Source organism: Pantherophis guttatus, chromosome 1, assembly GCF_059756535.1.
Source record: "Pantherophis guttatus breed Tessera chromosome 1, ASM5975653v1, whole genome shotgun sequence".
NCBI lineage: Eukaryota > Metazoa > Chordata > Lepidosauria > Squamata > Colubridae > Pantherophis > Pantherophis guttatus.
In genome coordinates, this window is record NC_142063.1 from 224,151,566 (window position 1) to 224,172,024 (window position 20,459).

Here is a 20,459-nt window from a genome sequence, read left to right on the forward strand (position 1 = left end):
CTTTCTCTCTTTCCCTCCCTCTCCCTCTGTCCCGGGGGGTGGGAGAAGAACCCCTGAACTTGTGCTGGGTGGTGGGAATCTGACATCTGGAGGCTGCCGAGCCATGCACTGAAGACTAGCTGGCCAGTGGGGAGGCGGGGCACTCCTGCAGTGTCCCCAAAAGTAATACATTTACTTTTAAATGTAACAAACAGCTTCCTCGCTCACAACATCTTCGCATGAGCGCATCACTGGCAGCCGCTTCCTGCGGCTCAGGAGGTCCGCGCTCTCCCCGCTGCTGCTCGGCCTCCTCAATGTGCACAGGGAGGAGGCAGCAGCAGCAGCCATGACCCAGGTGTCATTAGGTGCCTGCGTGTTCTGGGTGGCGAAAAGCTGAGCAAGCAAGCCAGCAATCTGCCAGCGTCCTCTAATCTGCCTGCCCGCACCTGGCTCCTGCCCCCTCAATTGTGCTGCCCTCTCACCTTTCTCCCCGCCTGTCCTGGCCAACGGTGCTCATGAGTACACTGCAGCTAGAAATGGATGTGGTTTACAGCTCCGAGCTCAAAGCAGCGGGAGACATGGGCTGCCTTGGCGCCAACACCCCTTCAGGCTCTTAGTGGTCCGCGGAGGACGCACTCGAATCAGCGGCAAGACCAGGGCCCTAGGAGAGCGTGGGCAAAGACTTTCTTTTTGCCTCACAGAAGCAGACGTGGGCAGGAGGCCTGAGAGCACACAGCACCCCAGCACAGCACTATCCCAAAGGAGAGGAGGAGGAAGACGTGGCGGGGAACAGATCAACCCGCAATCCTGTAAATCCCAAAGCTAGCACCCCTTAAAAGAGAAAGCACATACATGCGTACATATATGCAAGCAAGCAAACAAGTTCGCTACAATCAGTCCTATAAGGGAGCGTGCTTCGGAATCAGCCTGCATGCAAAATGCATCCAGCTGCCCACATGACGGCCTGCCCTTTGCTGCTGCTGCATAAATCACAACCATACCTATCGGATCGGGCTCCAAAGCAAAAAAACCCTGGGATAGCAACCATCCAGTCGCAACGCCCTGCGCCCCAGATACACACACACCACATGCATGCAAGTGACGGCCCCAGCCTTTTGCATGGCCAACCACACAAAACGGCGCCAACAGACCACAAAGCAACCCACACAATAGGCGCATTTCCCGGCCCTTCCCTTCCCCCTCCCCCCAGCCAAGTCTCCGGAATCCCCCACGCCAACAAGATCATCTCCCCTAGTGGGAATGGGAATGCATCTCCCTGCTATGCCCCTTGCACAGCCCCCACGCAAACCCCGCAGAACTTAGCATGCAGCTCCCTTCCTCATTGCAAGAGGGGAGATGGAAAAACAAAGCAAGCAAATGAGCCTTTTTCCTGCTGGCTTTTTCCTCTTTATTCTCCCTCACTCTCGAGGGACCCATCTGGAACTTCAGTCCACCATCGCTCCATTGGGGGGGGGGGGGGACTGAAGGTCCCAATGGGAGAGGCTGTGCCTGCTGCATAATTACACCACACAATGTTTTGTGGAGGCAGCTTTGCTCATGAGGAAAGCCCGCTGGAATGGCAGCGGCAGCACACGTGGCTGCAAGAGAAAGGCAGGCCCTCTCCCTCCTCACTCCTGGGCGATCTCGTGTGAAAAACAGGGCAACTGCTAGCAAAGAGGGGAGAGTGTGAGGTTGATGCTTCTGGGATGAGGTGAGCTGGAAAACGTCTGGGTCTCACCTGGCCTCTCTTCCTCTTGCAGCCATGTGTGCTGCCGCTGCCATTCCAGCGGGCTTTCCTCATGAGCAAAGCTGCCTCCACAAAGCATTGTGTGGTGTAATTATGCAGCAGGCACAGCCTCTCCCATTGGGACCTTCAGTTCCCCCCCCCCCCCAATGGAGCGATGGTGGACTGAAGTCCCTGGCAAATCTTTGAGTTCTTTCCTTGGCTGGCAAAAAGCGCGGCCTGTTTTTGGCCTCCCCTGCCCCCCCAGAAGCACTCTGCTGGCCCTCGCAAATGTAAGTCCTGCACTTGGCCGAAGGGTGGGGGCCGGGGGTGGGTGTGGCAATATGGGCAGAACAGCCCCATGGTCCTCACGGGCCAGATTAATGGCTTTGGCGGGCCGGATCTGTCCTGCAGGCCGTAGTTTGAGGATGCCTGGTCTATAGGAATAGATATTTTAAAATGTAAATTAATAACATAGGTAGTAATAAATGCAAATTTGGGATGCATGTTGTGTTGATTTCTGCTGTGATTTTGTTACAAAGCCATGTACTAAGCTATTGTCTGCCTGGATAAGTACTGTTATACAGAGAGCAGAAATGACATAAAAGTAGTAAGCCAATCAAAGTAAAAGTATGAGAGGAGAAAAAGAAAACATTAAAAGTTTTACACTAACATAGCTAAAAGAGTTTAGACTAATACCGTTTACAATACCTCTCTATACTCTTTCTACCCTTAAAAACAATTTAGTTTAACTAGGCCGATAAAGCCCTTCATGCAGGTTCATTTATTTATTTATTTTTTATGCCATTTTGAGGATAACATTAACTCTGTCCCCATTAACAATTTAACAATTTGTTTTTGCAGTGAATCTGTGTTCTCTTTGACCTTCATTTCCAAGATATTCATAGAAAATTTTTGTTGTTATTTTTGGTATCTATCGGAAACTTCATCGCCTTCTGAGTTTTAACCTTTCTGATATGATTCCTATAATTTCCTGAGACGGCTTTTGTGTTAGGGTTCTATTTTCTATTCAGATCTTTCTTTCTTTCTTTTTTTTTTTGTCCGACATCTTTGAGAGCTCCAAGCGTATCCACTTTGGTTGCATTGGAGTCCTTTTCCTTCTCATAAAAGTTGTTTATAATTATGCTCTTACTATATCACTTTGTAGGATTTTCTAGTTTTCCTAGACATGTTTCTCCTTTAAGAGCTTCAAGCCACTGAATCTGGCTTATCTTCCCTTGAAGTTTATCAACATTTGCTCTTTTGAAATGCAATATGCAGATCTGACTTTTCTCAGTTTCTCCTCCATTGATATTATAAATTCAAGGATAACACAATCACCTTCCTCTACCATACCAGTCGGTTTTGTTTTTTTGAAATGCTCCCTGTTGGTGAGGATTAGGCACAGATAGCAGACTTGTTCTTTTTTTCCAACTTCTGACAACTGAAATTGACAGCAAGAGTGGACAAGAATTTGTTGGAGTTAACAAAGTTAACTTGGCAGAATTGAATTCCCTTCAGATGTCAGAATAATTGAAATAATTATCGGGATTGCGTGCCTCTTTGAAAGACTGATTGTCTGACACAGAAAAGCCTCATCTGTGTCTTCTGCCTGCTCAGGTAGTCCATAATAAACTCCCGTGATGATAGCACTTTTGTTTCTTTCCTTTTATTTTTATCCATACAATTTCAAGGGCATTTCCCTACTTTGGTCCTAGAATTCTATGCAAGTACGTATTTTTCTTTTTATATCATGCAACATTTTCAGTCCTCCGTTGCTATAATGCAGGGGTGTCAAATGCAAGGCCCGTGGGCTGGATCTGGCCCACGGGGTGCTTAAATGTAGCCCGTGTGGCCGGCCTGGAAATAGCAAAGGACCGGCCCATGATGCCTCTGGCAGCCAAAATGGGGTATGGGAGGCCATGCACGGCCCCCACACAGCCTGTTTTAGGCCTGGATGGTCTCCAGCAACATTTTGCCGGCCAAAATAGGGCACTGCTCCCCTACGCCCCATTTTATTTATATATTTATTTTTCAAAATTTATATGCCGCCCTTCTCCTGTAGGACTCTCGTAGGACTCGGGCCGGCTCACAAGATAAAAACAATACAACAATGCAATACTAAAATTAATCAATTTAAAAATCCCAAACGATTAAAAAGTCTTTTGGCCAGCAAAGTGCTGCAGGAGGTGTCCATCCCATCTCCTCTTCCCCCCCCCCCCCAGCCAGCCTGTGGAGAACTACAATGCTGATCCGGCCCTCTAAGAAATCCAGTTTGACATCCTTGCTGTAATGGTATGTGGGGATGACCTTGGGAGACAGGAGGAAGAATTCTAGCATAGATAACAGTCATGCAAAAGGCATCTCAGCCCACAGAGGGAAAAGGGATATGGGAAGCATCTTGGAAAGGAACTTCTCTAATTTTCTGGAAAATAAAAATAGAGGCGGGGAGAGGTGCTTCCAGACTTGGAAGGCTGATGTCGGCCCTTCAAGATAGTCTACACAAGAAACACAAACCATGAGTAGTAACCCTACCATTATTGTAAGGTTACCGTAACCTTACAATAATAACCTTCTCACATACCATTATAGTGGGACTGTTCTTTAAGGAACTTGTAGCTTTGCAAGTTGTAGTCAATCACAGATATTATCCTACCATTTCAAGGATGACCATCAAATTGTATTGGTCTTCCTGACTTAGAATCTCTAATTCTCCCTGCTTATTTCCAATACTCAGTGCATTATATAGAAATATTCGAGGCTTTGAATGGCAGTACCTACAGACTTTTCTGTTGTAATTTCCTGAGAAACTCTTGACTTCCAGGTTCTCTCCTTATGTTTGAATTATCTGAACTTAATCCTTGATTGCATGCTCCCCTCTTTGCTACCTTGGCCCTTTTGTTCTCTTGTGAGACTCTTCTGATGAGACTGGGTACCGCCTGCCTGACACTTCCTCATCATCATAAGATGTAGCCCATCTCTTCCCAGGAGTCCTTTATGAAGTATAAGCCATTGTCATTTGATCCAAATCCTCCTTAGTGACACCATCTATGTAGTCTGTTTCTGCTGACTATATTTAACTCTCTGCCATTTTTTTAAGACTCTTCCTTAACACCAGGTTATTATTTAACTATTATTTTAATTTAAACATTTGACAAGTTTTAATACCCTTCTTGAATTAGAATAAGTCAAGTTTCCACCAACTGCTTCTTCTGAAAAAATTCAACCAGAAAACTCAGTAGCAAAGAAATGGTTTCTAATGACAAGAAAACAATTTCCCTATTCTTTATATACCATATGTGTTGAAAGTTATTCATAATTTCCTGAAGTGAAATATGTGTTCATTCTAAATTATAGTGCCAAATTTCATTGCTATCCAGTGACTAAAGTCATATTTTCTTTGAAATTTTATTAATGTATGTTTTTAAGCTTATAATGGTGCAAATTTATTCTAATTGTGTTAAAGAAAAAGTCTGGTATGAAAATTTAAAACCCATCAGTTTTCCTTAACTTGAATAATGAAACTAAGTAATGTCTGTTGCTAATAAATGCTATATCAAAATGCGTCTTCTAATGTACCATATGGAAACTGTTATTTAAAAAAGAAAGCCTTTCTATCAGAATCAATTACATGTGCATGTAGAATTCTTCCAGCTTGTGAAAGTCAGAGGCACATCTCTTCTGAATAATTACTAGGAAATGTGATGGGAGTTATATGTTAGATGTTGAATTGATTAGTGCTTAATAGAAACAAAAATCCAATTCTACAAAACATTTAAATCATGGCACAATTTTCAATCTTAAAAAATATAATTTACACCCTAGCTTTTCTCCTACTACTTCTATAGGACTCTTAAATTATAAACTGCCAAACAAATGTCCAACTTCTTTGAAAGTTAAAATTGGGTGGCAATGAGTTTACAATTTTATTTGCAGAGATATTGATAATAGCTTATCATTTGGCTACTTGAACATCATTAGATCTCCTAACTCTAGTAGTAGAAAAAGTTGTTCCTAGAAGAAATCTCCATTTCTAGTTAACTCCAGAAATGTATAACATTTGGATTTAAGTCTATAATTTGGAGAGGGATTACAGGAAACACTCTTCTGATAAGTGACAATCTTTATAATGCAACCTTTTGGAGTATTTTTAGTTTATTGTAGCAGGCAAAATAGAGTTACTTTCAAAATATAATATCTATGCACCTGAAATCTCCTCAGTAATTGTTTGCTACTTTTCAATCACTTCTAGTTTGCTAACTCAACAGCTACTGAAGCCTGTTCTTTTCTCAAATTCCTAGTGATTTTGGTAATTGTAATAAAAACTGGTTGATTCAAGTTTTATCAGTAGCACTAGGCTCCTTCATTCAATAGTTCCAATTGTACTGTATTAAATAGTACCAACATTCTCTTTCTCTAGTTTTATAAGAGGTGGTAGCAAAATAATTACTGAGACTTTATCTTTCCTTCTGATCCTTTACTCTCATTCCTTTATTCATCTCTCTTCACTTTTTCCCATCCCTTTCTTACAGGGATGGTAGACAACTGCCTTTTTCCTTTGATTCTCTTCACCTCTTAGAAACATGCTTATTTATGTCCTATGTGGAAAACGCCTTCACTTGATTTTTCTGTTTGTATTAACTTCTGTCCAGCTCTGAGCAGATCTGAATGACTACCTGCCTAGTGGTTAAAATATTCCTGCAGCCCTGCAGATGATCCTATGCTTGTCTCTCCCTAGCAAATCATCCTAAATAGGGCTGCTGAACAACAGTTGGGGAATAAGATAAGAGCAGAGAAGTAACTACATTTTGCTGTCCCTTATCACCACATGCCACTTTGATTATGAGAAGTTGTTTAATAAATTCTTGCCTATTAATTCGAATGTACAGGTGTTTATCCTATTACATGCTATAGGCCTTTTCATTTAGGATCTCCTTTTTATAATGTGATAGAATAATTAATTGTACTGTTTGGAGCATTAGTCATTTAATCCTGTATTTATACGCACTTAGAGCCAGTTTGATGTCATGGTTGAGTTGCTAGATGGGAAAGCAGGACACCCTTAAGGGCATTTCAGTTCTATTAGCATTCCTAATTCAGTTCTCTTAACTTCCTAACAATGAGGACAATTAACCAGTGGAACAGCTTGCTGTCAGAAGTTGTGAGTGCTTCATCACTGGAGATTTTTAAGGAAAGACTGGACAGTCACCTATCCAAAATGGTATACAGTCTCTTGCTTGAGCGGGGTGGGGGTGGGGGGTGGTTGGACTAGAAGAACTCCAATTCCCTTCCGGCTCTATTCTGATTGATTGACCTTATTGGCTTCTCTCTAGGACCCACTTGCTTTATATATCCCTGTTTCCGTCTCTGCTAATGCAGAAGCGCTATTCAGACTTTCTGCCCTTACTCCGCTGGATAATCAACAGTAGTGGTCTTTTTTGCCCTCACAGCGCAACACAGAACCCCTCAGAACTCACAGCTTCTTTGGTTGCTCTCCTCTGTTTCTCTAATGGAACTCCTCTGACAAACTCAGTTAACCTGTTTTGTTTTGGGGGGAAGATTGTTGTTTAAAATCTAGTGAAAGTCTTTGAATTATTTAACATTGGCTCATAAAATGCAGGATGATCTTCACCAGTGTGGCCATTGCTACACCACTAGGTTCCTCACTCTCTATGAAGAAAGAATTAGATCAGAGTACTTACTATATACTACGCAGAATTGTATTCAAAAGTATAGTTAAAAGCATACTTGTTGGAAATAAGTTGTGTGTTTGTGTGTGTGTGTGTGTTTCTGAGTAAACATTCTCAGGATTGTGCTACAAGAGTCATGGAACCTCTGAAGCAGGGGTAAAATATACTTACCTTCCTTACAGGTTTGGAAGTGCTTGCGCGGCGCGCATACGCTCACTTCATTCACGCGTGTGTCACATGCGCACACAGACCCTCTGCAGATGCGCAAAACCTTCTGCACATGCGCAGAGGGTAAAAAAAACATTACTTCCTGGTTAAAACCAGGAAGTAATGACACCTGGGCGGGTAGGCGGAGCCTCGTGCCACCATTGCTACCGGTTCTCCGAACCACCTGCCACAATCACTACCGGACGGCCTGATCCTATCCGAACTGGGAGCATTTCACCCCTGCTTTGAAGACCATCATGCTTTCCAGGATTGGAGGTAGAAGTTAACTGCTTTCAGCCTGAAGTAGCCTGGTTGTCCGAATTCTCTTGCCCATATATGGAGAATTTTTACCTTTCAGAATTGTTTGGAGTTCCCAAAATAATTGGGAAAAAAGTTGGAAGATACATTCAAGATGCTAATACTTTTTTCTTGCCACACCTCATTGCTTTTTCTTTTTAGTCTTTGTGTATTGACACATAGAAGTCTGTCTATTGCAAAGAACCATTTGGAAATAGTCCATTGCTGAGACCTGGGTGTCAGGTTATGATGTCGTCTCAAATAAATTGCATTTCCAAACAAATAGCAAGATATCTTCTCTGCCATTAATGCTTTTCATTATATATATATAATATATATATAAATAGGTTCTGACCAGTTCTGTAGAACCGGTAGCGGAAATTTTGTGTACTTCAGAGAACTGATAGTAAAAATTCTGATGCCCCATCTATTCTTTGCCTCCCAAGTTCCAGCTGATTGGGAGGAAATTGAGATTTTGCAGTAACCTTCCCCTGGAGTGGGGAGGGAATGGAGATTTTACAGTATCCTTCCCCTGGCTAGAGGAAAAACACACATAAATCCTACAAAGAAGTAAGAATGTATATGTATGTATGTATGTATGTATGTATGTATGTATGTATGTATATGTGTATATGTATATGTATATATGTATATATATATGTATATATATATGCATAGATACATTATAAATATATAATATATTAATCCCATGAATATAATGCCTACTCTCAGGGGCATCCAGAAGTTTCTTACTAGATGGATCTCTTTCTAGGCATGGGGGTAGTGTGTTTGCAAAACCTCTGTTGTGTTTTTTATTGCTTTAGTTGCTTTTTAATCTGTGTTTTGTTGGCATGTAATTTTTTACTTGCATATTTTGTTGTTGTAAACCACTCAGAATCTTTTGGAATGGGAAGCCTTAAACATAATTATAACAATAAATATCTACTAGAAAATACTTTGAAATAAATACAAGCTTTTTATATTATGTAGGAACTTATCTTAATCACCACAGTTATAAAATGAGCTAATTGAAAAAAATATGCCATTTGTTACTCATAACAAGAGCTTCTTTTTAGAGTTTGAAAGACTGTTTTCAACTGAACTGGTTTCCTTCTGTTTCCTTTGATTCTTTTTAATAACTCCATTTAAAGACAGTATTGAGGGGAAAAAAATATCTTGTAATTCTATTTTTTTGTAAGCAAAGTCCTAGAGAAATTATCAGGCGAAACTCCCTTTCTGCGAAGTGCTCGATAACATAGATTCAAATTTGTTGTACTTTCCAATTTTTTACTTGTAAAACTTTTAACAGTTATGATGACTCGAAGCATCAATATTTCATCCATCACAGTAACTAAAATCGCATACACTGTACATCCTCTCTCAGTTGTAAACCATCTGCTATTTTTATTGTTTGTTTTCACTCTTCAGTTTGATAAAGGATATGCTTACAGCATCCGGCATAACTATGGAAAAGAAGGCAAGAGAACGGATTATACTCCATATAGCTGCATGAAAATTATCCTGTCCAATCTCCCAGGCCAAGGGGATTATCACGGTGAGTGCTTCTTCCTGACAGGCAGCTTTAGAAGCCAATGGATTGGTTGGCTGTATTAGTGGCAGAAGTTGGATTTGTGGCTTAAGGCAGCCTTCACTGTCAAGTCGAGTGTGCGGCTCGTCTTCTGACAATTTGTCTTATTATTGAACCAGGTCAGACAAAAGAGGTTTGTTTGGTCTGTGGTCTGCTGAGCCTTGCTGCATTTCTTCTTTTGCTTGTTTTCATCCCCCCAATGTTCAAAGCAGCAAGTGCCTTTTCTTTGCCAGAAAACTGTCAAAGAGCTATATAAATAATTTGATTTTTTCCCCCAGAAACCAGACACTCTCTGGAATTTATGAGATGTTGTAAATCTAATAATTCATTGTCTCTAGAATGAAATGGGGAGTACTGTAATAACATTTCCACAAATTACATACAATCAGGTTTTCTTTTAAATGTTTAGTTTTTCCTTTAAGAGACTCCTTTTCCTCTGAACACTGGGAAGTCACTTGCCAATTATAGTGAATTGTTTACTTTGTCCTTTATTTCCTCCCAGTCATTTAAATCCAATACCCTAGAGCAGGGGTGTCAAAGTCGCAGGCCAGATGCGTCATGTGCTGGCCCTGCCCCCGCCCGGTTTAGCAAAGGGGAAAAAAGTCCAGATACTGTTTAGGATATATATTTATAGGACTAAAGAGACAGAGAGCCAGTTTGTGCTTAAGGTACCAAGTTAGAAATTAGGAAACCATGTGTTCTAGTCCCACATTTGATATGGAACCAGCGGGATGATTTTGCACCAGTCATTCTCTGTCAGCCCTAGGAAGCAAGCAATGTAAACTATTTCTGAAAAATCTTGCCAAGAAAACTGCAGGGACTTTCCAGGCAATTACCAGGAATCAATAATATTAAAGTATTAAAGGAGAGCCACTTTGGTCCAGCAATTAAAGCACCAGACTAGATACTGGGAGACTGTGAATTCTAGTCCCGCCTTAACCATGAAGGCCAGCTGGGTGACCTTGGGCCAGTTGCTTTCTCTCAGCCCAATCTATCTCACATGGTGGTGGTTGTGGGGAAAGTAAAAAAAGGAATATGAAGGTGGTAATCATATCAACCTTGGATATGTTTACCAACTTCAGTTTGGCCAGAACTACTTTCAAATATCAGTGCCAGCATATTGGTTGAGAATTGTGTCAGGTTATAAACCAAGATTACTAAAGAACCACAATACTCATGCTGAACAGATCTTGTTGAAAAGTTTGCACATGGGGGGGAGGGTAGTTATTTTTCTGTATTTTATAATCTAGTAGATAATAAATAAGCACTGTTTTCTAGATTCTCAGGTGCTTTGCTATGCCAATTTATGAATAATTTTCACTCCCCTTTTTCTTTTCATTAGGATGCCCATTTCGCCACAGTGACCCAGAGCTGCTGAAGCAGAAGCTTCAGTCATATAAAATACCTCCTTCTGGAATCAGTCAGGTACAGAATCTATTCTTCTGAAACTTTGGTAATGAGGCATCGGAAATATCTTTTTAGTTTTATTTCATAATTATGGACAATGAATGCAACTGTCTCTTAATTCATAGCATCCAACTTGTTTTGATATTCTCACCTACTGGTGCAGGCTGCATGCGCAGTGTGCCTGGGAAGATCAGGGGAGGTTGCATGCAGTCGGGGTCGCTGTAGGTGGGAGAAAAAGTGAGAGTAATTTGCTTTAACCAATTGCAACCTTCCCTGCGGGCTTCCCCATTGACTCGAGGAAGTCAACAGGGAAGGTTGCCAATGACAATCATGTGACTGTGGCTCCCTACAACTTATAATAGCGAACTGGATACCGATGTATGTGGATCGTGATCACATGACTGCAGGGATGCTGTGATGTCTGGAACTTTGAGGACGGGTTGTATGTCCTTTTTTTTCAGCACTATCATAACTTTGAATGGTCACTGAACAAAAGGCTATAAATTGAGAACCACCTGGATGGTGTTAAATAATTCCATTTACATAGTTAATTTCTATTGTCTTATTTTGAACACCTCAGTTGCAGTGTTATATGGTAAAGAAGATTGAGAGAATGTACTTATTTATTAATAGTTGAACAAATGTTACTTCTTCTCTATAGTATAGAATAATATAGTTTTTTATGATAATGGGCAAGAGAAGTTCTAACCTTTTGTGGCATTTCCTTTAATTACCTTGAGAATGTGAAGGCAGAAATGCATTATTTTTGTTTGGTTTCTTTCCAACTGAAAAATTAGGATTTTTAAAAATAAAGTGAAATCCCTCAATGATATAAATAGAGATATTCCTATAATTTTCAGTGTTGGATGTTAAAAATAAAATGCCTAGAGAAAGCAGATGGCAGATTTGGCTAGGCAAAGAAATGAATGTCTTTGTAAAACCCTTAAAGAACAAGCTGAGTTACACTGGGATAGTGAGAAACTGACCTGGAACTACAAAAATGTCTCTAAATATGTTACAGTTGCTGCACTTCAATCACATTTTAAGTCACCTTTCAAATAAAAATGAAGGTTAGAAGTAGATAAAATGCAGCAAGCCTTTATTGAAAGATTGAGACTTTAAGAATAAAAGTAACTATTTTATTTGAAAAATGCTCCATACTGACCTTGTATAAATGAAGAGATCAATGATTGTAAAGCTAAAGGAAGCTAACCGTGCTAAGTTTATATGTAGCAGAATAGCCCATCATCTGATTTCATTGATGTGATCCAGAGAAGAGTGGGTAATAAACTGTAATAAGCGTTCCTGCCTCATACACCCATTGCCTGGCTAAAGCAGTCCTTCAGGTCAGAGCATTTTCAGTAACAGGTAGCGGTGCGCTTCTGAAAGTGGAAGTGTGTGTAATATCTTATGGAATGCCACCTGAATGTATCCCCACACATGCACACAGTGTCAGTACATATTGTCCTATGTCTGACTAATGTTTTTTTTAAAAAAATTCTCCTCTTGTAGATTGGAGAGAAAGGGATTACAAGAGAGTAAGCAGGCACACAATGGAGAAAACACCAGCAGCTTGCACTTCATACTCAGAACTGCTACTTTACATGTACTTTTAATTCCCCTTTGTATGCTTGCTTACTCCCTTGTAATCCTTTCCTCTCCAATGAATGCAAATGCAAACATTAATTCCCTTATTAATTATCCCAGTGCCAGGGTAAGTATTTCAAAATACAGGGGAGTGGGGGAAGAAAGGAAAACTGAAGTAAAATCATAAGCACCGTTGCCTCGTATGATTTTCCACCTAGCAATTACTTTGTTTAACAACTGAGTTGCTGGTTCTAATTGTGGCCACTAGATTACCTGTATTTTTTCTCACCTTTTATTTGACAAAACCTGTTTTATATTGCTGTTAAAGATATCTAGAGTTCTTGGCTTCCCTTGCTGATTATATTTCTTCCAGAAGCCAAGCCAATATGGAGATTAAAGTAAAATTAGTCTGCAAAGTTTTTAACTTAGCTATCAGGTAGGAACTATGTTCGCTCTCAGAGATGCAACAGCTTTATATGAGAGTGGCTGCACACAGTGATTGAATAAAAGCGTGATCCAGAAAGTGCTTTTTGGAATGTTGTTTTCACAGGTCATTTGCCAAATCTTTCCATTGATTGCAGGATTAGTTCATTTAACCAACAGCATAAATACCTGCACACTTTATAGGATTCCCAGGTTCATCACCGCAGTTTCAACAAAATGGGACCTTTTAAAGCAGAAGTACCCATATTTTTCTATACAGACTTTAGTAAGATTTTAGAGATCACGTGAAACCATGTTTGCGTGAAAAAATAAATAAGCATCAGGGGCATTGGAATGAATCCCAGTCTACACCATAAGCATCATACCAGATTTATGGTTCATTTGATAACTCTAAATCCTGCTAAGATTCACATAGAAAAATATGAATATTTGTGTTTGAAAGGATGCTCATTTCTAGAACACAAAGTACCATCAGAATTGGCACATTCTAGAAGAAAATGAGACAACAGGCACAGTTCCAGGAGAGAAATCAAGTGTTCCAGTAAACATCAGAACATTCTGTTACTAGATTGTGAAATTCTGTATGCCCCGGGTCCTGTAATTCAGATTTAACTGCCTGCAGGCTACCCAGAAAGTTGTCAGAATACTGTCCATCTTTATGACAAGGAAATTTTCTATATATATTAGATCTATGATACAATATTATAATATCTTCTTGGTTGGGTATCATTGCAAATTAATTTGAGGCTCTATTTGCAATATGCATAACTATATATATATATATATTTTCAAAACTGCTACCTGCTTCAATTCAAAATCAAAGAGACCGTGCCAAGCTTGAGATTCTTTTGGCTGGTTGACTTGTTTTTTACATTGTATTTAACAGGCGGTGACAGCAAAGGCAGATATTTAATCAGTTTTGCTTGTAACAGCAAAACAGACCCAGTAAGCACTTCTTTGGCAGCAGTGTGGTTTGATATATTCAGCAAATATTATTTGTACATCTGTCAATAACTATAAGGCAGTCTCCATAATGAGGACAGCAGGGATTTGTGCTGGAGTTTATTGCCACTCTTGACTTTAAAAGGTCAGCCTCTCAGAAAAAGGGTTAGAAATTTGCATTCCTCAAAAATGTTCCTTCTACTGAAGCTATCTCTCAGTTACAGCAGTTTTCTATGGCTGATAAGCAGCACATATAAAAAGAATAATTATAGATCAGCAGTGGAAAAAAAATGACATGCAACTTAAATTTTAAAACGCCATTGCATTCTGCTGATAAGAATGAGTGCTTTTGCTGGACAGAAGCGATTACAAGGTAGAATTGGGAAGCAAATTGTATTTACAAGAGATAGAAAAATGTTTCTAGTAGGAGTTCAAAACTGACAATTTCTTTTCTTGTTCGGGGAACTGCTGCTTAGAAACAACTTACTTTGAGGGCTGATGTTTTCAAGGGGCGAAACACATGGCTTTCCGCTACTTCTTTTCTAAATTACTACAGTTTCTTAGTTGGCATCACAGTCCCATTTTGCTACCCATGCATGAAAAAGCTATGTATAAGGAGTGACCACACATGTTGAGTAATTTGTGTTTCCGTTTCTCAAATGCAAACATTTATTTGCAACCATAGAAATATTTTTGAAATAGATATCCTGGAAATAATTATTCCAAATATAATAGCCACGATTTTTCTACATTTTGATTTGAGTTTGAGTTTGAAACCTTTTTTAGAAGCACTGAAGCACATATGTCAATTCTGTCATGCTTTCTAAAGATGTATTCTTTTAACGGACTGGAATTGGGGTAAGTGTGTGTGTGTGTGTGTGTTAATCAGTTCACTTTCTTTTTTAGATTTTGGACTTGGTGAAAGGTATGCATTATCAGCTGGCCTGCCAAAAATACTTCGAACTGACTCATGATGTAAGTACTTATTTCATTGTTGTGTTTGGGAACCACACCAAAGCCTTTAGAACAGTGTTTCTCAACCTTGGCACCTGAAGATGCGTGGACTTCAACACCCAGAATTCCCCAGCCAGCTCTGCTGGCTGGGGAATTCTGGGAGTTGAAGTCCACGTATCTTCAGGTGACCAAGATTGAGAAACACTGCTCTAGAAAAACCAGAAAACTATTCTGTTCACAGTCATTGCCAGTGCCACCCATTATTAGTTATGTTGAGCTAATGATTAAATAGCAGATATCTTTGATTCCATGTAACAATTAACACATATTAATTATAAACTATTACAGCTTCTCTGCTTTTCTCCTTCTAAAGGTGTATGGATCCTGTGGATGTGTGAAGCTCAGAGACTGGAATCTGAAAGAGATCTAATCTCTGCAGCTTCTACAGGTTCCTCCGCTCCAATCTCTGATTGTGCTCTACAGTCTCTTAGACCAGTGTTTCTTTACTTCAGCAATTTTAGGAGGTGTGGATTTCAACTTCCAGAATTTCCTAGTCATTTGAGAATTTTATATCATCTGTTATATTTTACAATGAAGGGAACCCTAGACTTATGTTCTAGACTACTGCTAGAACATAAGGTGAAGACTGAATGCCTGATGACTGTGTTCCAGTTGAGACAAACAATTGTTTTCCTCACCTGTGATATGGATAAGTTTCCACTTCTTTCTTGTCTCAATTATTTGTTTGCCTTAACTGATAAACTTGTGCATTTACACCCATACTAATGGATTCTTGTGCTTGAATGCCTCTTAAATACTTCGCTATCATGAATAATTTGGCTGAGCCAATATTCTTAGTAAATATAATGTGTGTCGAAATATGTTAGTAAGCTGTCAGAGCCATTAGGTTATAAACAGTAATAATTAGAGCAGTTGCCATTAAACCTGGCAACGCACATATCCATGATTATAAGGAAACTGTCAGCTTTAATGTAGCTTTCACAAGCATAATGCATTTGATATTGTGCTAACTGTTGCCTTTCTAATGATTTGTAAAGAAGGACTAATTTGCTTTTCAGTTTTTCTGGTGGTCAAACCTCAGCTTCTTGGTGGATCAAATAATATGCTTGAGAAAGTGTATAAATAAGAAATCATTCCATATGGCCTTTGTGTAATAACAGCTTGCCTCATTATCACCTGCCATTCTGCAGCTTCTTGATTAAAGCCGTAAGATCACACAGGTTCAACATCACGGGTTCAGCTTTTTTTTAAAGCCCCGTGGTACCAAAAGAATGCCAAGTTTTACATGAAGGGTCCAGTTCAGATTGAACAGAATCTGTAAAAATATTTAGAAGATGAAAAGGTGTGCGAGATAAAGGAAGCTGCTTTTAATCTAATGTCCTTTTATTGCTGTGTCAGTCTGTATTAGAAGGTTTGAGGAAGAGAGGTTACTTTGCTTTTTCTGTTTTTTAAGTGTAGACAATAAATGAGTTTGGTTTTAGTTTCCTTGTGCAGCAGAACTTTGTGGCCGAAGTAGAAGATTAATTTCTATTTAAGTGACCCTTTAGGCATTTCTTTGGCACAAATTACCATTTCAACCAAAAAGAAGAATTATAGTTAGATTTTTTTACAACATTCCCCCCCACACACAGACATATGTACTATAAATGTAGATTTTTAGAATGCAATTTTTAAAAACTCATATACATATGCCTATCACATAAATCAGGGGTTCCTAACCCCCGGTCCATGGACCGGCACTGATCCGCAGCATGCCAGAAACTGGGCCGCATAAACAAACAAAGCCCCATCCGCGGGATGCAGGCAGCACATGAAACCATGCCCCCTTCAGTCCGCGGAAAAACCTCTCTCCACGGTGCCACAAAAAAGGCAGAGTCTATGCTAGAGATTATTAGAAAAGGTTTAGGAAACCAAGTGCAATGCCATTATACAAAGCTTTTGTACATCTATACCTTTGTAATTTTGGTTGCCAAGTTTGAAAAAAGAATTGGAAAAAATGCAGAAAAGGTTATCTAAATGATCAGAAGACCTGCCTGAACTCCTTTTCGTAAAAGAAAGGCTAGAACTTTGGGGCTCTTCGCTTAAAAATTGAGAGATTGAGAGGAGACATGATCAAGATATATAAAATCATGTCTGAGTGACTGATTATGTGCCATCAAGTTTTTTTTCAACTTGAAGGAGCAAGTGGAGAAGGGAAAGGAGAGGCAGGAGCACTAGGTGTGTACCGATATGCTGCCTTAAATTGTTCAAAAATAAAGGCAGGTAAAAACTGAAGAAATAACCAAGAGGCATCTGGTCAGCTACTATGAAAAACATAATTCTGAACTAAGATGGGTCTTGGCTGATCCTATAGAGCTAATTTTTAATTCTTTTTCATTCTCTTCAATTTAAAAATTACTTCTCATTTACAAGCATGTAATAGCTACATTTATTTTTGAAAATCATGTCCTTGAATTAAAACATCTAAGGTTTTCTTTATGGTGAACAATACAGTAAAGATTTGGTAGTAACAGACTCTGACTTTGACTTTAAACTAAAACCTGTCTAGTTGCTTGTTTCTCTCTGGAAGTAAAAGATTGACAGTTGGACATTAAGGCAGTGGAGAGGGCATCTTGGATTTAATTGTGCATCCATGTGATGGGTTGCCTGTTATGTTGGATTCAGAATCAGCTGGAAATTATAAATCCAAAGGATTTGGTTTGTCCCAAAGTGGGGAAAAAGTCGATACACAACAATTTACAAAGTTGCCAAGAGCAATACCAGGAAAAGAACTGACAAAATCTTCAATTTGTTTAGTAGTCAATGGATCTAGGGAGAAAGGAGGCATTCCCCCCTCCCCCCCCCAAAAAAAAATCATACAGGACTGTAAATTAAGAACCAGCAAACAAGTCTCTTAATAAGAGTCATAAGAAACTGAATATACAACCAGGGAATGTGGTTTAGCTTTGTTGCTGCTGCTGCTTGCATACCTGATCAAATAATCTGTAAAAACAGAAAAGCAAGAAATGAATTGCCTTTGCAGTGCAGCCCATATGTTTGTCTGCCATTTTAATCTTTAGTTTTGCTCTGATTTTCAGTAAAACACGGGTAATTTTTGCCAATGTTTGGCAAAAATTACCATTAAAAATAATAGAAGAAATAATTTCACCTAGATTTTCATAGCACCTGTATATAAGTGGGTTTTTAGATTCTAGCTATCTTTTTTTTAAAAAAAGAATGTGGGGAGGACACAGGGAAAAGAAGATGCTGAAAATTGCATTCTTTCATTCAAGCTAATTTAATTTTATCCTAAGACTTTACAGAATATAATAATTGAACATGCTCCTCCCCCCCCCCTTTTTTTTCTGTACAGGTCAAAGAAATTGGTTTTTCTCTGAGCCATCCCAATCAGTACTTTATAGAAAGTCAGCAGCTACTTGGCAGCACCAAAGAAATAAAAAAAGATGAAAGACAGCTTGAAAGCTCCCAACTGAAACCCAGCAGCCAGACAAGGGCAGATATACCTACGACTTCCTCTTTAAGTACAACAGAAGAAATGGAATTGGAGGGGCTTGAGGATTACTTTGCTGAAGATTAAACAATTCCATCACTTTTCCGTTTACTTCCTGTTATCTTCCTATATTGCAAAGCGGTACTGTGTGAATGATGTATAAAGACATTGTAAATGTGTGGAGTTGTGTTCTACATAGAAAGTATGGAACAGTACTGTGATATAAAATGTTTTGAAAAACAGACATTGTCTTGTAAGCACAAAAATCAGTTGGAAGATTGAGCAATAAAATGATTCAAGTCGCATTTCTGTTTCCATGGGCAAATGCTAGAGTTGTAGGCTTTCCACCATACAGTGTTGCCCGATATCCATGATGGCGAACCTATGGCACACATGCCGGAAGTGGCATGCAGAGCCATCTCTCCTGGCACGCAGGCCATTGCCCGTTGCTCTTCCGGGTTCCAGTGTACTGGCTAGCTCGTCTTCATGCGCGTGGGAGTGCTGGAAACCAGAAGAGCAGCCGCCCGATGCTTGTGCGTGCTGGGAAGATGATCTTCTGGTTTCCAGCATGCACATGCGCCCTGCCAGGTGGTCTGCGCATGCATGCCAGAATTTTGGTTTCTGGACCAGAAGGCCGGTGCGCATACGCGTGCTGGAGACTGGAAGATCATCTTCCTGGTGCATGCATGTGTGCCGGGTAGCTGCTCTTCCAGTTTCCAGCGCGCACACGTGCATCAGCCAGCTGGTCTTCATGTGCACATGCGCGCCAGAAACCGGAAGACCAGGTGGCCAGTGCACATGCGCTCACCGGAAACCAGAAGATCATCTTCCCAGTGCATGTATGTGTACCAGGCGGCTGCTGTTCTGGTTTCTGGCATACGTGCACATGTGTGCACACTCCCATTTCGGCACTTGATGCCAAAAAGGTTCGCCAGCACTGCCCTATTTCATTCTCGTTTCACTCCAAGTCTTATTCCTTGATAGAACTGATTTTGAAATATAGAGAAATGTAGATATTTATAATGCAGTTTAGGTCATTCCTGCAAGATCTATTGTATCATAAACAATTCATGATTACTTTATGAATTCCTCCTAAATGCAAAATCTTCTTGCTGTGATTTCAAGCGGCAAAACCTGTTACAAAAGGAAACAAGATTTTAAAGGCATGTTGTTAAACTTACGTAATAAATCTTGTACAATTAAAAAGGAGTAGCTTTATGTAGCTTTATCAAACTTTGTAAGAAAGTTGTCTATGTGAAACATGAAGACAAAAAACAGAAACAGCAATGAACTGGGTACACATTAGAAATAGAGCTATCCACTAATATGGATAAGGGTATTTGGGAAACCTGGTATAATTATGAAAATCAGACATTTTAAAAATGTATTTTGCATCTCTGAAAAAGACTACATATTTACGATGCAAGTTCCCATTTCAAGATTGATCAGTTTTGGCACTTTACATTAGAGTACCAAATCAAATAAATGAAATTAGTTTTACATATCAAGAGTGAATGAATGAATGAATGAAATCTCATTAAAATTACCTTGAAGGAAAGTAGTAAATGCCGCCTAAGGTTCAATCTTGTAACCACTTATATTGGAGGAAACACCATTAACTTGATCGAATTAATTTTTTTATTAGCTGCGTCTGTGATACATGTAAGCTCTCAGGTATACAACTTTCTTAGATGGTGGGCTTTTTGTGTGTGTGTGTGCAGGAATTTAAAAATCTTTGCTACTGCTATATATATGCAGTAGACTTGTAGTCATTAATGAGATGCTCTAGCATTTACAGTAATTATATTATCTCAATTGCTGTATAAGTTGTAATCCTATTACTTTTCAGGTAATGCTTCAATGAATTGCCATTAGTGCAGGTTCCTATATGCTGAAACGGTTATGCCCTTGTTACGTATTCAGAAGCTGTAGAAAGCAATATATTTGCTATTCTTCACAATTCATGGCATTTTAAGAATTTGAAAGCGGTGAATTCTCAATTGAATATGAAGCTATAAAGTTTTGTCTTCCAAATCACTGGCTGCTTCACAGGTATGTCTTTCATAATTGTGGGCTTCTATCATTTTTAGCTTATCTAAAGAACTGACTTTTTTTTTTTTTTTTTGGTTT

General features: G+C 39.5%; 1 protein-coding gene across 1 annotated transcript in view; it reads left to right on the plus strand.

Annotated features, from left to right (window-relative positions):
* Positions 1-19,535, plus strand: part of PRIM2 (DNA primase subunit 2) — an 82,338-nt gene extending 62,803 nt beyond the window's left edge. Inside the window, exons 11-14 of the mRNA XM_034436689.3 lie at positions 9,325-9,451; positions 10,827-10,909; positions 14,771-14,839; positions 18,192-19,535. Of these exons, the coding sequence (XP_034292580.2) occupies positions 9,325-9,451; positions 10,827-10,909; positions 14,771-14,839; positions 18,192-18,416 (504 nt within the window). The 3' untranslated portion in view covers positions 18,417-19,535. The remainder of the gene's footprint in view (positions 1-9,324; positions 9,452-10,826; positions 10,910-14,770; positions 14,840-18,191) is intronic.
* The last annotated feature ends 924 nt before the right edge of the window (positions 19,536-20,459 follow it).